Source organism: Cyprinus carpio, chromosome A19 (genome assembly GCF_018340385.1).
Source record: "Cyprinus carpio isolate SPL01 chromosome A19, ASM1834038v1, whole genome shotgun sequence".
Taxonomy (NCBI): Eukaryota; Metazoa; Chordata; class Actinopteri; order Cypriniformes; family Cyprinidae; genus Cyprinus; species Cyprinus carpio.
The window spans coordinates 17570136-17584938 of record NC_056590.1 but is presented as its reverse complement, the minus strand read 5'-3'; the positions used below and the strand labels follow the sequence as shown (position 1 = coordinate 17584938).

The 14803-nt window shown below is 37.2% G+C and overlaps 1 protein-coding gene across 1 annotated transcript; it reads right to left on the bottom strand.

Annotated features, from left to right (window-relative positions):
• Positions 1–391: 391 nt before the first annotated feature.
• LOC109112792 (sodium-dependent lysophosphatidylcholine symporter 1-B-like) lies at positions 392–14509 on the bottom strand. The gene is made up of 14 exons (XM_042776821.1): positions 14189–14509; positions 12030–12155; positions 10383–10507; positions 6587–6710; positions 6409–6487; positions 6162–6331; positions 5981–6071; positions 4437–4555; positions 4182–4265; positions 3142–3225; positions 2919–3031; positions 2689–2832; positions 2232–2408; positions 392–2024 (listed from the first exon to the last, which is right to left on the bottom strand). The coding sequence occupies exons 1-14, from the start codon at positions 14273–14275 to the stop codon at positions 1979–1981; spliced, it is 1569 nt and encodes a 522-aa protein (XP_042632755.1). The 5' UTR covers positions 14276–14509; the 3' UTR covers positions 392–1978.
• Positions 14510–14803: the final 294 nt, after the last annotated feature.

Below are 14803 nucleotides of genomic sequence, written 5' to 3'. Positions count from 1 at the left end.
TATGAATTAGTATTAGTAATTGGTCCATATGAGCTAACACTTTGAAAACGAATAGATACCGCAGTCTAAATTGTGTTTTAAAACTTATACTGATAGTATTTTATAATGAAAATGACACTGAATAAAAACCCAATCAAATTTTTTGATTTCGTAGGATTTAAGTAAAACTTGTCATTGTCCAAAATAAAAATAAATAAAAATAAATAAATTAATTAAATGAATAATTAAAGGATGCAAGCCCTCTCTTTCTCTAGATATAGACAGACAGACAGGAAGATAAATAATTTTATATAAATATTATACATATTATAAAATGTTTTCATATTTTATTATATAAGATGATTGGTGTTGGATGGGGTGGGGGGATTGGATGGGGAGCAAATGATGATCCTTGAATATTAATTAGAATTTATTACAAAAAATTTTGTAACATCGTTTCTTTTCAGTAACTACACACAATATTTCCGTCCCCAAAAAACAAACAAACACATCTATGTACAAACATGAACACATTTGTTATATACAATATCTGTACTTTTTTTTTAATATCAGAACATGGAAAACTTAACAGATCACCACAAACCAGTATTAATGAGAATAGGGGACAAAAATGTTACAGATGCATCATTACAAAATTGACACGTGTTAGAAAACGGTATTAAACATGCACTGATGAGATTTCAATGCGCTTCATATGTACATATGTATAACATAAGACATTTACACAAATATTATTTACAAGCCATTCCAATTTCCCCAAACAGAAAATGTAAAATATGGCTTTATATTTTCAGATGGTCTATGTACATATATCACATAACTTACAGATGGTAGAGAAACACTTGGCATTCAGATCTTTGACACAGAAGTTATAACTATACAGTAATAAAAGCACTTTTGAGACAACTATTGTACAGACACTGACACGAAACAATCAGATTAGTTTAACACCTAAACTAACAGCAGTGTCACCTGTAAACACACTGATTGGCTTTTCCATAGGAATCAATGGACAGCTCTGATTGCCCTTAGTGTACAAGACTGAGGCCCTTAAACAAGATAAATTAAGGAAGATGGGAGAAACAGACATAATCAAACCAACATATGATTTAAAACAAAAGTAATAAATACTTAATCGTGTTCACCTCACAACATAAGCAATTAATCATACATTTTAACCCCACATACTGTAGTCTGATGGCATCCTGCTAGTTATAGCCTCAGTTGTCAGCAGCACTTTTCATCCACACTTTAGTGGTATACCCATATCATCTAAAGGTGTCAAGGGACCAAATTTCTAAGTTTCTCTCTCAGCGCATCCCTCTGAAAGAGTATGCCCTGTGAGAGCAGAAACAGGTAAAAAAGGAGCATAACAGTAGGGGTACATGAAGGAACGTAACACAAGAAATAAACAATAACCTTCTGTGCGCAATACTGAAGTCTGACGTAATCAAAACTCCTCTTAAGACTCTGCTTATCCAGTTAGATGCACAAAAACATTTATAAACATTCAATTATATACAAATATTACTCGCGTTGCGTACAGTTACACAAATATTCCTCCCAAAATGTACTATTAAATAATGATTGAAATGCATTTTTGGTTTTAGAAACTAAAAATGTTATTAAATGCTTTAAGTTTCATCTTACGGTAGACATGTCTCACCTCAGATAATTTTTTAGTGCATTTTAGATGTGTGCTTATCAAAAGCTGGCTTTTTTGGACACTGCTTTGAGATCCTATACCAGCGAGCAGCACAAATACTGGCATCACACACAAATGCCTTCCTTTCGGTTTTGTTCAACTCAGGGAAAAGTTTCTAGCGTTCATTAGCACTTGCAACCAGAAATGGCAAGGCACTTTGAAATTGAGCTGGAAAAAGGCTGTTTCCTGTTGTATGGTTGGTTCAAAGCATTCTCTCGGTTTCTTTCATCTCTGTTGATGTGACACAAATCTAGGTTTAGGGTTCCGGTGCTTCTAAACCACATTGAGCTCAGTGGAGTCTGAGTCCATCTCATTTTCTCTGAAAAAGAGTCACACAGGACACAGTTAGCTAAATATATATAAATTCTTTTGTTTGTTTGTTTAAATTACAAGAATGCCGTTTAATCCTCCTTAGAGGTTTAAAAGTACTGTGTTAATTTATAGATTTCAAGAATGTTGAGCAGGCTTAACATCTTAAAGCAAAACATGTGACTGGAAGAGTGTTGAAATCAATAGGTGGCTTTACCGTTGTTCATTAAGTAGTTTGCTGTTGCCTTGTCTTATTTCCTCGGTGATTGGATATGAGATGAATATTAGCAGCCCGATAATGATCGAGACTATCGGAGCAGGAGATACCAGGATCTTCAAGGTTAAATCGACTTCGGCGGGTTGCTTGCAACCTCTCGTCACATAGCCAGCAAAACTGTTTGAAAGAGAAGAAACGAGAGATTAATGTTATTCATGTTCATCCAGATAAATCCAAACTCATGACTGGTCACAGAATTTCACATTAAAACACTATCCTACATGGTCACGTCTCCAAACCCAAAAGACCAGTGCTAATCGCATTATATCTAAAGGTCAGGAGGCCAGAACGATTCTCATACAGTAAAAGTAAAACAAAAAGCCGCGCTTATTGGATCATGCAAACTATAATCCAACTTTAAAAGCCGGTATTTTGTGTTCAAGACTGTGAAACTTACTCAAGGCTAAGAGTTGAGACCCCCAAGGAAACTCCAGATGCAAACTTGGTGAAGAACACATAGAAGGAGTAGAAGATGGCTTCGTGGCCTTGAGAGTCAGGATTTTTGATTTTAAAATCATCCACAACATCGGGAAGCATGGACCTGAGCATACAGGAAAACACACTCCATGAATAAAGTGCACCAAATCTGGAAGTGCACATACATTTGTACAATTGTCAGGTGCTTACCATGGCAGGAGGAAGGCCGCTGCAACACTGACTCCAGCAGCAAAGGAAACGATGTACGTCACAATAAGATTGCTTGGCACCAAGACGACGGAGACCAGGAAAGGCACCACAGACTGCAAAGAGAATATAAACATCAATATCAGTAGATGACAGACTAGAAGAAGCCGCTGTTGGTCAGTTAGTGGAATTAACTGAAGGTTTGTGTGCCGCTGCCATTACTTACTGTAGTCCCAATATACACGGCAGTCTTCTTGCCAAATTTAGTGAGGAACCACTGCCAAAATGGGATAGCAAGCGTGGCGGAGAGCTGAAATAGAGGAAATTAACATAAGATTGGGTCAAAGACAACTAAGAGTGTGCAAGTTTAAAAAGAGTTTTCGCTTTTGTCTAAATGTTGGTCACGCCACATGGTGATGATTTGGAAGACAAACATTTTTCAAATATTAAACATTTTTTGATGATCAATGCCGATAGAGACTTCTGTTTTAAGTACAGAAAAAGCACTGCGAGATGGTTTTTGTGACTGATAATGCGTGCAAACGGCATCAGCTAAGATTAGGTTTCTGACAAAGAATTGAAACTGTCTGTGTGTTCACACGTTCCCATCAATAAGAATGCCTAACACACCTTCCAGACAACAATACTGGAACGTTTTGTATCATATCTAGGACAATGCCTGAAAACATTCTATTCATGCATCTGCAGTCATAGTTCCCTGAACGAGGGTTATTGTAGTCTAAAAGAAAAAAAAAAGTCAGCAGACTGGGTTTTACAAGACTACATTAATACTCTCTTACTGAACATGAATTCTTAAAGGAATCTGGGATTTGAACACTCCGATCTCAAGAACAAAAACACATGAATAAGACATAATTGTTCTTTGAAACTAAACTGGATGAACACTTTGACTTCCTTAAACAATAATCTTGTTGTTCATTGATAACTTTTCTGCGATACTGAAGCATTTCATGGGTAAAGCAGTGAGTTGTGGGTTGGCTTCGGTGCGATACATTATTGGAAACACTAGTCTGTTCAGATGTTCAGCCCAAATAGAACTTGTATTATGCTAATGTATTATGTAATGTACCCATTACGTACTTTCCTTTTGTACATTTGTCTGTCAAAATCTCTTTGTCAATCACTCCATAATGAAACCTCAGCTAACTTTACAGACCATACAGAGTCTTTACAGTCTTTTAGTAATCAAAAAGCCCTTTTAAAATACATTAATAATAAAAAAAATAAAAAATAAAAAATGCTTACCATAATGACGAGAAGGATGTTTTGGAAGTCGTCTCTGAAGCCAAGGGTATAGCTACAAAACAGTGCAAAGTTTCCCTCCAGGAACTGCAAGAAATGTTTAAAGAAATAATAAGCTGCACAGTAAAGACACATTACCAAAGCGGTCGCCAAAGGCAACAGTGCTCATCCATGGTGGTCATAGCTTAGACAACCCAAACGGCTGGTGGTGACCATGACTTAACATGAAATTAATGTATCATTTGGACAAGTACTCACCATAAAAGCCAGAGAGGTGAAGAGGAAGCCCATGACCAGCTTGAAATATGGACCGTGGCCCATCACCATACGAATGCCCTGAAAGAATGACATGGGCTCAGTCCTAACCCTGCAGGTCTCTGTCAAAAAGAAGAGATGATGGAAACAAATGGCAATTAATGGTGATACATTCAAAGTAATAAATATCAGAGCAGTGGTGAAGAGACTAGCTTGCTGCCCCACCAATTCTCAGGTGTTGGCTTTCTAAAGAATTTAAATAAAGGAAATTGCTGCACACAACCATATACATTTTGATTAGCTGCCGAAATGCATTGCACTGCATGACAAGGAATCCACCAAAAATATGTCGTTTAATTGCTCATACACTTTCATTTCTAAGCGTTGAGCATGATGAATCCACAAATGAGGTGTGACGATGAGCCAAGACTGTGCTTGATTTTCCTTACAACAGTCTACTGAGGTCTGCATTTGAAGGCTCAATATTTGGGCTCAAAATTAACTATAGAGAACACCATTTACCGTGAGCCCCATTTAGACATCTCTATTTGTGCTGTGAAAGCTAATCACCCTGCTAAACTTATCCACTGGCATTCCCCTGCGGCCAGCTGAGCTCTGCTTGTGGGCCAACTACTGATTTAAAGAAACCCGAGCTGTGTGAAAAAACCCGGGTACATCTGCAAGCAACCACATGACATTTACAGTGTACACACTTTTCTCACTGAAGCAGAACGTTTGGGCGAGAGATACTGAATGAATCATTTCCCTGTTTTAAGACAGCCAATAGGCTTTAAGAACTTCACACCCATGAACTATGATATGCTATTTACTAGTCAGTTTCAGATGTAGGGACTTGTTTTGGAGAGCACTGGATTGGACAAAAATCAGTGTTGTGCAACATGTGTCATCAAAATTTTGGTAAATTTCCAGCATTTATTCTTGAATTAATTTTGAAGGTTAATCTTGTCAATTTTACCAGCATATTAGAAGAACTAACAGCTAACCGCTTAAAAGCATAAAAAAAGAAAAGAAGAAGCAATACTACCGTTCAAAAGTTTGGGCTCAGTAAGATTTTTTTTAAAGAAAACTTTACTTTTATTCTGCCAGGATGAACTAAACTGATCAAAAGTTACAGTAAACACACTTACGATGTTACAAAAGATTTCTATTTCAAATATAGATAATTGAAAGACACTTTGAAACAGGGTAATGTATCAGTTTCCACAAAAAAAAAAAAACTGTTTTCTACATCAAATCAGCATATTAGAGAGATTTCTGAATGATTATATGACAGTAATGATGCTGAAAATTCAGCTTTGCATCAGAGGAATAAATTACAATATATTCAAATAGAAAACAACTACCTTATTGAGCATACTAGACTTTAAAACTCACAATTTATACTTTATCAATGACCAAATAAATGCAGCATTGGTGAGCATAATAGACTCTGACCCTAATTTTTATTTTTTTTAACAGGAGTGCAAGTTTAATTACATAAAGTTTCATTTGTAATAATGTGTCTTTGTGGTAGTAGTAACACTTACCTTTTTGTTCTTTCACACCAAAGAACAAGACCATGGCACAGACGAAATAAATGGAGCAGATGACACCAGATGCGATCATGTAAGCATTTCTCTGTGGGAACAATATGATGCCAGGCATTTAACACCAGTATAGCAGGAGTTTAAATTTCATCAACCTTAAAAGGAGAAAAAAAATCCTTACCAGATGCTGCAGTGAAACACGAGGCTCAGTGAAATTGCCCGTGGATGCCACCTGCAGATCTGTAGAGTTCAGGTCCTCGCCAGCGCTGATACAAGGAGCGCTAGCCATTCCCACAATCTGTCCTTGAACAGCAGTGCCAATGAGCGTGCCCAAAACCTCAACAGTCATTCCTGAGATAAGAGATTAGCAGTTAGCTTTGAAATTCAAAACAGTGGGCAAATCTAGCTGAAGGTGCTTTGAAACTCACGATAGGCTGTGGCCGAATCCCTCTCCTTCTGATCAGTACTGATAAACATGGTAAGTGCAGAATACGGTACGTGGAAGCACTGTTTTTTTGGGAAAAAGTCAATGCCGAAAGGTTAAATGAAATTATGAGGAACTATATACAGCCTACAACTTATGGTCATAAAAAGATGGTTACTCACTGTCTGTAATGTTTGGAAGGAGCAGTAGAAGATCAGGTACCAAACAGCCTTGCCTTGGTCAACGGATGGTACGTACCAGATGAGGAAATAACTCAGCGCGGCAAACGGGGTAGACAGCAAAATCCTGCATGGAAAAGATATATGAGATTAGAAGAAAGGTACAAAAGGTATGTACAAAAAAATGAAGTACAACTAGATTGGTATTCTGGTTCCGCATGATGATAAACGGCTTTGGGATGAGGAACAACTGAACATTTTAAAAATGTCACCTAGTCATCATTTTAGTCAAGTCAAGTCAAGTCAAGTCAAGTTTCCCTCTCTTCTGATAATGAGAGAAATACCATTTCATGTAGGTTACACGTCATAGAACTGAATGGTTTATGAAAAAAAAAGTGGAGCCTCGCTTGGCAGTTTTTCTAGAGCAGACCTTAACAGAATCAGAGCTCACAGAATTCCACTAATTTAAGCAGAATATAATTGTTTGTATTCAGTCAGTACGTTCCACGCCCCTCTCCACTCCCTTTCTGTTTGTTTATTAAATATTTTGGCTAATTCAATAATGCTTTAAGCTACCAATAAGACTACATGATTTAATCATTAAAGCTATTCTCCAGAAAACTTTTGCCAGGTTTCACATGAACCTGTCTGGGTTACATTTCTAGTTTAAAAAGGGATTATGTTGAATTTTGATACTTGAGTCATGTTATTCAAGAGAATTTAATGTGCATATATGATCATAACGATTTAATACCACAAATATGCATGTCAAATGTTTTCGCTGAGCTACAGAATACAACTGTCTTCATACATTTTGTGCAAAAACAGATATTGGACTTTGTCTGCGCTAAACAAATAAATATTTGGGTTGCACTTTATTTTACAGTGCATGTATTAGATTAGATATTGGACTTTGTCTGCGCTAAACAAATAAATATTTGGGTTGCACTTTATTTTACAGTGCATGTACTTACATGTACTTATAGTGTACTTACAGTGTATTTATCTAAGAAAGTTCTGGTAATACAAGGTAACTACATGGGATAGGGTTAGGTTTAGGGGTAGGTTCAGGGTTAGTACCTATTACATAGTTGTTGTAATTACTATAATAAGTACATAGTATGTACATGAGGAACAGGACTGTAAAATAAAGTGCTACCAATATTTGTCTATTTAAACCTAATAGGACATAAAGGTAGGACTGAGCTTGCTTGAATGAGGGTTACTGAAGTGCATTTTAAATCACCTAAACTGATGGGAATACCTTGGGAACTAAAAAGTACAAAACTCCTTTGACAGCCGATTTGAACTATATTACACTATCATATTTTATCCCAATATTTTATACAATATTATTATACAATGTCATCTCTTCAATCTATTAAAACATATTTGTTATGAAAATAAATTGCATATATTTTAGATTTAGCAACAGTTTCTTGTATCAGTTTGTAATTTGAATTAAAATATTCAGAGCAAGAAAAAGCAAAAAGGTGCAACTAGTTAACAGTTAAAAATAGTAACTAATCTCACTCTAACAGTAAGCCTGCTATTTGAACTAAAATAACCCCAGTATGCTAGCATCGGACTTGAAGCGGATGTGGTCTGCGTCCCTCTCACTCTGATTGGACAACAGAGGTGGTGTGTTGTGGGTTGGACCACTCAAGTGTTGCTGCATTTTGCATACACCTCCCAGCCCCCGAGGCATGCTGCATGAAAAAGGAGTGCCAGCCTTCTGAGCCAAGCAGCACAAGACAAATGTGTTATTACTTCCATTCGCGGAATTCAATCCACACCACATTAGTCGCTTACAGACTGAAAATATCCCATGTATAACAAAAGAGCAGAGCCACTCTTAGCACTTCTGACTCTGATCGTCTTTTTTATGGTTTATGGTGCCTTGAAAATCATGAGAAACTATCACATGTTCAAATGTTGACACTTTCTATACAGTTACCCAGTATTTCAGCTCATGTCATTTAATTAACCGGTGACAATGTGTCTAACCTTTGCAATGAATTCCTTTTCAGGATTACGATAGCTTAACTCGCTTGTGACTGTTAATAATGCATGTGATCAAGAATCGAGAAAATGAAATTATACAGGCTTCTGGTCCATAAGATTCTCCACGGGGATAGTTAGGGGAGAAAAAAAGTCCCCTCTCTCCCACATATACCCATAACTACATAAACAAACCAGTCTCATGTGCTCCCAAGTGACATCACAGCACAAATCTGGGCGTCACTAGGGATCTTGTAATCACACCGGACTGAGAGGATACAACCATCTTGTTTAGATCCTGTGTCACTGAAATCAGCTCATTAGGGCAGAACCTGCTCACCAGCTTTCTACCAGATTGCTTCACATGCCCCGCATCCAGATAGAAAGCAGATGCACATTCCTCACCCCCCCCCCACCCAATTGTTCCCATCACTTCCTCGAAATGGTTTCACAATTATTCATACAATAAGTAACCTCCTACTTCTGAGGACTTAAAAGAGGCATAGCCACCCTAGCGCTCTTCAAACCAACCATCATTTGGAAAATAAGACTGAGAAAGTAAACATTGTACAGTGCTTTTAATCTTAGCATGACCGCCTATTTTCTGAGGCTGAGAACACCAGCTAAGAAATGTTAAACTGGTTATTTGGTTCATTTTGGTCAAAACCCAATAAGACTTTTTCATCAATCCCGAAAATCATTGTGTAGAGAACCAAACAAGCGTTCTCTAAAGCAGACACCTCCATCGTTGCGGGCATCACTGTCACTTCAGATAACGCTGGTTGTGATCACAGGGTTAAGGGTCACTATTTCCAAAATGTAAATTTCTCAGTTTTGTGTTGTGGGAAAGAGCTGTTTAATCAGTCAAAGGACGTGTTGAATCTTCAGAAAAATACTGGTCACCAAGCCCAGGCGGTTAAACTAAATATGGTATTAGTTATTTCATTTCAATTCATTTTCTATGAGGTTTGCAGTTTTTGCAATCAAATTACCAGCATGCAGGGCATATGGTCTAAATACAGTGATTTGGTTTTTGCTAGAAGTAATACTTAACCTAATGAATAATAATAAATAAAAAAAAATCTACCCCACAGTAAGTAAGTGGATTGAGCTAAATTTTAACTAAAATTATGCCATCACTCGGTAACTAGTTTTGGAACAAATGTTGTTTACTTAAGCATATTTGCCTCCATTTAGCATCAGCAACACTAGTAAAGAAAGAGAACTATTTAACTTGTATATAATTAGTTGTTGCTAAATGGCAAGCATTTCTTGTTGACAGGACACTGATTAAGTGGTGTAGTTATGCATGTGATTTAGAATCAAATCAGATTGGTTGGCTGAAAATGTAAATTGGCCGAAGGCAAAGCTAGTGTGGTGTATCCAGACCCCCGCACATCACACCCCCTCAACCCCCCATGAGAGCTCAGGGGACTTCACTTAGCCCACAAGCATCCTCTGACTTAGAAACATCACCAGATACACTTGGCTCTCTCACTTAAAGTCTACACCTCCTAACATTTCACAATGACAGCGAAATGGGTCAGAAGACAAAGCAAGTGACGAAGCAGAGAGATTCATGTGGGCTGCATTTCAAATGCAATAGAGGAGGTTGCCGAGTTAGTTGAGGCGAGAATTTTAAAACTAATCAAGCAGACAGTTACTACAGGCAACATGCTCCCTAAACAAGACGATTCTGAGTCTTGTTCAGTGTTTAATGGGAAAGATGGCTCAGGAGAGTAAAGCGCTGGATTACTAGCCAGTAAAGCATTGAAACTGCAGGTGAAGAAAGACTTACCAGGGCATCATTCGTCCAAATCTGGTCCAGGGACTTCTGCTGACTAGAAAACCCACCGTAGGGTCCGTGATGGCATCCCATGCTCGACCCACAAACAAGATGATGGAGGCATAAAATGGGTCCAACTATCAAGAAAAGAGAAAGACCAGAATGTCATCATCTTATCTAAAACAAATCACTGGTAGAGCGTTTTCCAAAAACTTTTATTCAGCATCAGAATGGACTAAATAACTCAAACTAAAAGATTAAATACCAACATGAAAAAAAGTGAAAGAAAAGTAAACTTTTTCAAACAGTAAAAAGTTCTGCTTAATATAAATTATTTACAATGGTGATAAAGAAGAGATGTGCACCACAACATATCAGTCGCAGCTATGACTTCTCACGATAAATTTACAAATATTTAAACCATTTAGAGGACTAGGCAGCATGTAAACTACAACTACTTTTTACAGAGATCAGGAGGAGCGCGTGAGGCCTGCTCAATGACTTTGAGATACATGAGATCATACACGATGTGACAGGTAAATGGAGTTACTCAGTTGAAACAGTTTTACTTCCAGTAAAACACACTTGTTAAACTGCTGAGGACTCTGAAATGATGCACAAACTGATTGCTTCATGCTGACATTGTGTATTGTAGTAATAACTTTTAATTATGGGATTAAACACATTGGCAGAACTCACCCTGGGAAACGGGCTTCTGTAGTCAGTGGCTACATGATAAACGCTGAAGGCTATTAGAACAATCCTATTCAGACTCTTTAATCTGGCCAATCAGCCTGCCATGACTACAGTAGCTCCCAAAAGTTAATGGCATGAAAGACCTTTGCTATCTATTCATTTTCCAGTACAATTCCCCCTTTTTGACTGTACTTGTACTAGCCATCGCTGCCCTCTGAGGATCGCAATCAGATTCTACATTCTGCAAGTCAATCTGATCTTCAGTTCCTAGGCACTTTCCACGGATTCAAAACAGGACCAGATTTTGAAAAGATGGTTAGTATAAGTAAAGAAACCCACTGTCTTCTGAGGATCGCAGGATCGCAATCAGATTCTACATTCAGCAAGTCAATCTGATCTTCAGTTCCAAGACACTCTCCACAAATTCAAAACAGGACAAGGTTTTGAAAAGATGGTTAGTATGTGGAAGTTCTTCTTCACAAAAATGGCATCCTTAGAGGGTTGAACTAAATATTATATGGGTAATAAAAATATAAATTTTGCCAAATGTAGCCAAAGCAACAATATTCATAAAATTTAAGATTATTTACTCATCTTCCATCTTAATATTGTGCCTTGGTCATTAACATTAGTTTATAATTGATTTTTTTTATTTTTTTTTTTATTCAGTGACTTCAATTCAACAGAAATCGATTAATTTCAATTGTTGTATACAGTCAAGATCATCAAGACCTCAATTATTGGCTGTGAAATTTTGTGTTTAAAATATTCTAGGTTAATTTTATTACATACAATAACTTGTTGAACGTATGGTTTTCACACAAAAAAAGTAATGGGACACCAAGTGTACCACATTGATGGAAAGTGCCATAAAAAGGTTAAGCACAGTCAATGATGAATCAGTTGATCGATCCATATGATTAAGATGTTATTAGTAAAAATCAATCACACAGTTTCACTCACCAAAGCAACGTCCAGCAGGTAGATCTGAAGGAAGAAGCCGATTGCACATCCCGTTATCTGATATGGTGCTCCACCAATGGCATAACACAACTTGCTGCATACTGACAACCCGCTCCTTGATTCACACTATAGTTTGTTTTGTTTTTTTTAAAAAAAGGAAGAAACAAGATATGCTTTGAGACATTCATAAAAAGACATTCCAAATAATTAAGAATATAGAACAAATGCTATATTCATTAACATCATACTGAGTTCAAAGTGCATCAGCTGGGATTCAAACTAAACTAACTGTAGTGTAAAGAAGCACACTGTGGCCAGACATGCTTGTAATTTGGCTTAAGCTGTTGAATGGCTAGGATTTCCACTCTCAGACAAGTGCTGGTTTTAATTATGCTAACACTATGCATTTCTGCTTGACTTGTTGTTGGGTTCTTATCCGAACATAACCTCATTCTCAATACAGCTGATTTGAGTCAGGATATGAGCCCTCATGCAGAAATACCACTGAACACAGTCAGATGAGATAGGTATCATTCTTTGATTAATATCAGTACATTGACTCATGACAGAACAGTACATTTCAAGGTGCTGTTGGGGTTCAAATGAGCTTGACACTCCTGTTCTTATTTTTTTAGTTTGATGACTTCATATACATTCATCAGTTACAGATGAGTGTCTGTCACATGCATCTTTCAAAAATAAACCATTAAAGTTGCAATGTTAAGAACTCCCTTTGGTTTTATTGCACATGGTTTTCCCTCAATGCCCTCTAGTCATCTGGACAACCTTAACACTCCATCGTCATGGAATGAAGACACTGGTTTACAGTTCTATGGAAGTGTCCAGCTGACACGGATACAGCACAACAGAGCTATTATAGCAGAAACAGAAAACACTTCTCTGCCAGATAGTTAATAAAGTATCTTTTGGCATGTTGTATGAGTGGGGCTTTCATTTATCCTGGACCACATACTAAATTAGCTTGTGATGCAAATACACAGTTTGGGGGTAAATATGGTTGCTAAATGGTCAAGGAAGTAGATAAACACCCAATGATTTTGTAATGACACCAAACAGTGAAATACTGCTGTCGAACAGGGCATTTTCTACAAAACAACCAATCATTTCTAGGAAGTGTGATGCCATCATAATGTCATGTTTTCCCTTTGACTCCAGCCAGTCTCAATTTAAATGATGGCGTTTAAACCATTTACACAAAATAAGGACAGATAGATCATCTAGTGGTTTTGAAACCAGTCCTGTAAGTGCCCTTAGCACCTCACATTTTGTATGTCTCCCCATATCTGACTCAACATTTCAGGTCTTGCAGTCTCTACTAATGAGCTGATGAGTTGAATCAGGTGCGATAGATGAGGGAGAAAATGTGCAGTGCTGGGGGTGCTCACAGTGGTTTGAAAACCACTGATCTAGAGCTATTTAACTTCTCTACATTTCACAGCAATAAAGCCAATTCACATAATATCAACCTCATAAATCTAATGATTATGTTTAAATTATGTTTATGTTCTAAATTGCATGGATTATCCATTCTGATGATGTGGCATGTGCACATGTGGAATCTAGATTTATCTATAGGGGGTCAATTAATTTGGGCTTTGTGTTACTCATCCAAAAGTTCTAAAACATCTAAAATTGCTGGGTGATTGGTAGAATAGTTGCTATGTATAAATTTTTATGTAAGGAATAATTGAAAGCACACAAGACATTATTTAAAATCAATGCAGATTCTTAAATAGTAAAGTTTTTAAAAATTCACAAAACATTGGAAGCTTAAGCTGTTTATGCACTTACTGGACAGAGAGACAGAGCTTTATATATATATATATATATATTATATATATATATATTACTGTCATATTTATTTGATCGGCCTTTTTTCCTAGTTCTTTTTTGCTGTAATATGGTGTTAGTCTCTTTGAATACCTTACAAAAAAATAAATAACTAAAATCAAGACCTTATCTGTCACTCAATTGGAATCAACCCTTCTAAATTCAACCTGACAAGATGACACGTCGATCCGCTCTCCGCTACTTATGTGTCTGTTCAACAGGGGAAGCGTGTGCATGGGAAACACGTAGCCTACGCTACTAATAAACTTATAACTGAATGGAAGCATAAATTATTTTCCGTTTCTTACCTTTGCTGGCCGTTTGATTCCGTCTGGGCTGGGTGTTTGAAGCAGACTGGTATTGGAGCACTGCTCTGCGCCCTCTCCTCTTGCCATCTCGTTCTTGAAGATTTACGTTTAAAGTTGTTTGGACCTTACCTATGAATCCAGTTACTTAATGATATTAAATGAAGAAGAAAAAAATAAACCGGCTCGATTAAAAAACTACAACAAGACCGCTACTGTTTGCGTAAACCGTGTTCTTTGGAAACAAACTGTGTTTCTACGATCCCTGTACCAGCCAGCTGTAGTATAGTAGCATTGAAGACTTGGAAACCCCACCCCCTTCAAAGAGTCATTCATTCTTATACAGCCCCTCCTTCTTTAACCTCGTATGATTTTTCACCCTGTGTCGGGGCGGGTATAAAGACGTACGCTGACGCATGACCGGATCAACTGGATTGCATTGGAAATAGTATTGCATCATTATGTTTAAGACTAATTTTGTGTATTATATTTATGCTCTCTTTCGACTAAGGGAAGTCGTCATTCATCAAAGGCTGTGCTTATATATGCTTTCCATTCAGCAATACATCCAGAGATCCAGCTGTCATTGGAGTCATGCAGGGTATGCAGGATATACAC

Coding starts and splice junctions, on each gene's coding strand:
- LOC109112792 (XM_042776821.1), bottom strand. CDS start 14,275: ATGGCAAGAGGAGAGGGCGCAGAGCAGTGCTCCAATACCAGTCTGCTT. Junction 6,711..10,382: donor TTTGGACGAATGATGCCCTG/GTAAGTCTTTCT, acceptor TTTTCCATGCAG/GATTTTGCTGTCTACCCCGT. Junction 6,332..6,408: donor GGATTCGGCCACAGCCTATC/GTGAGTTTCAAA, acceptor CTCTTATCTCAG/GAATGACTGTTGAGGTTTTG.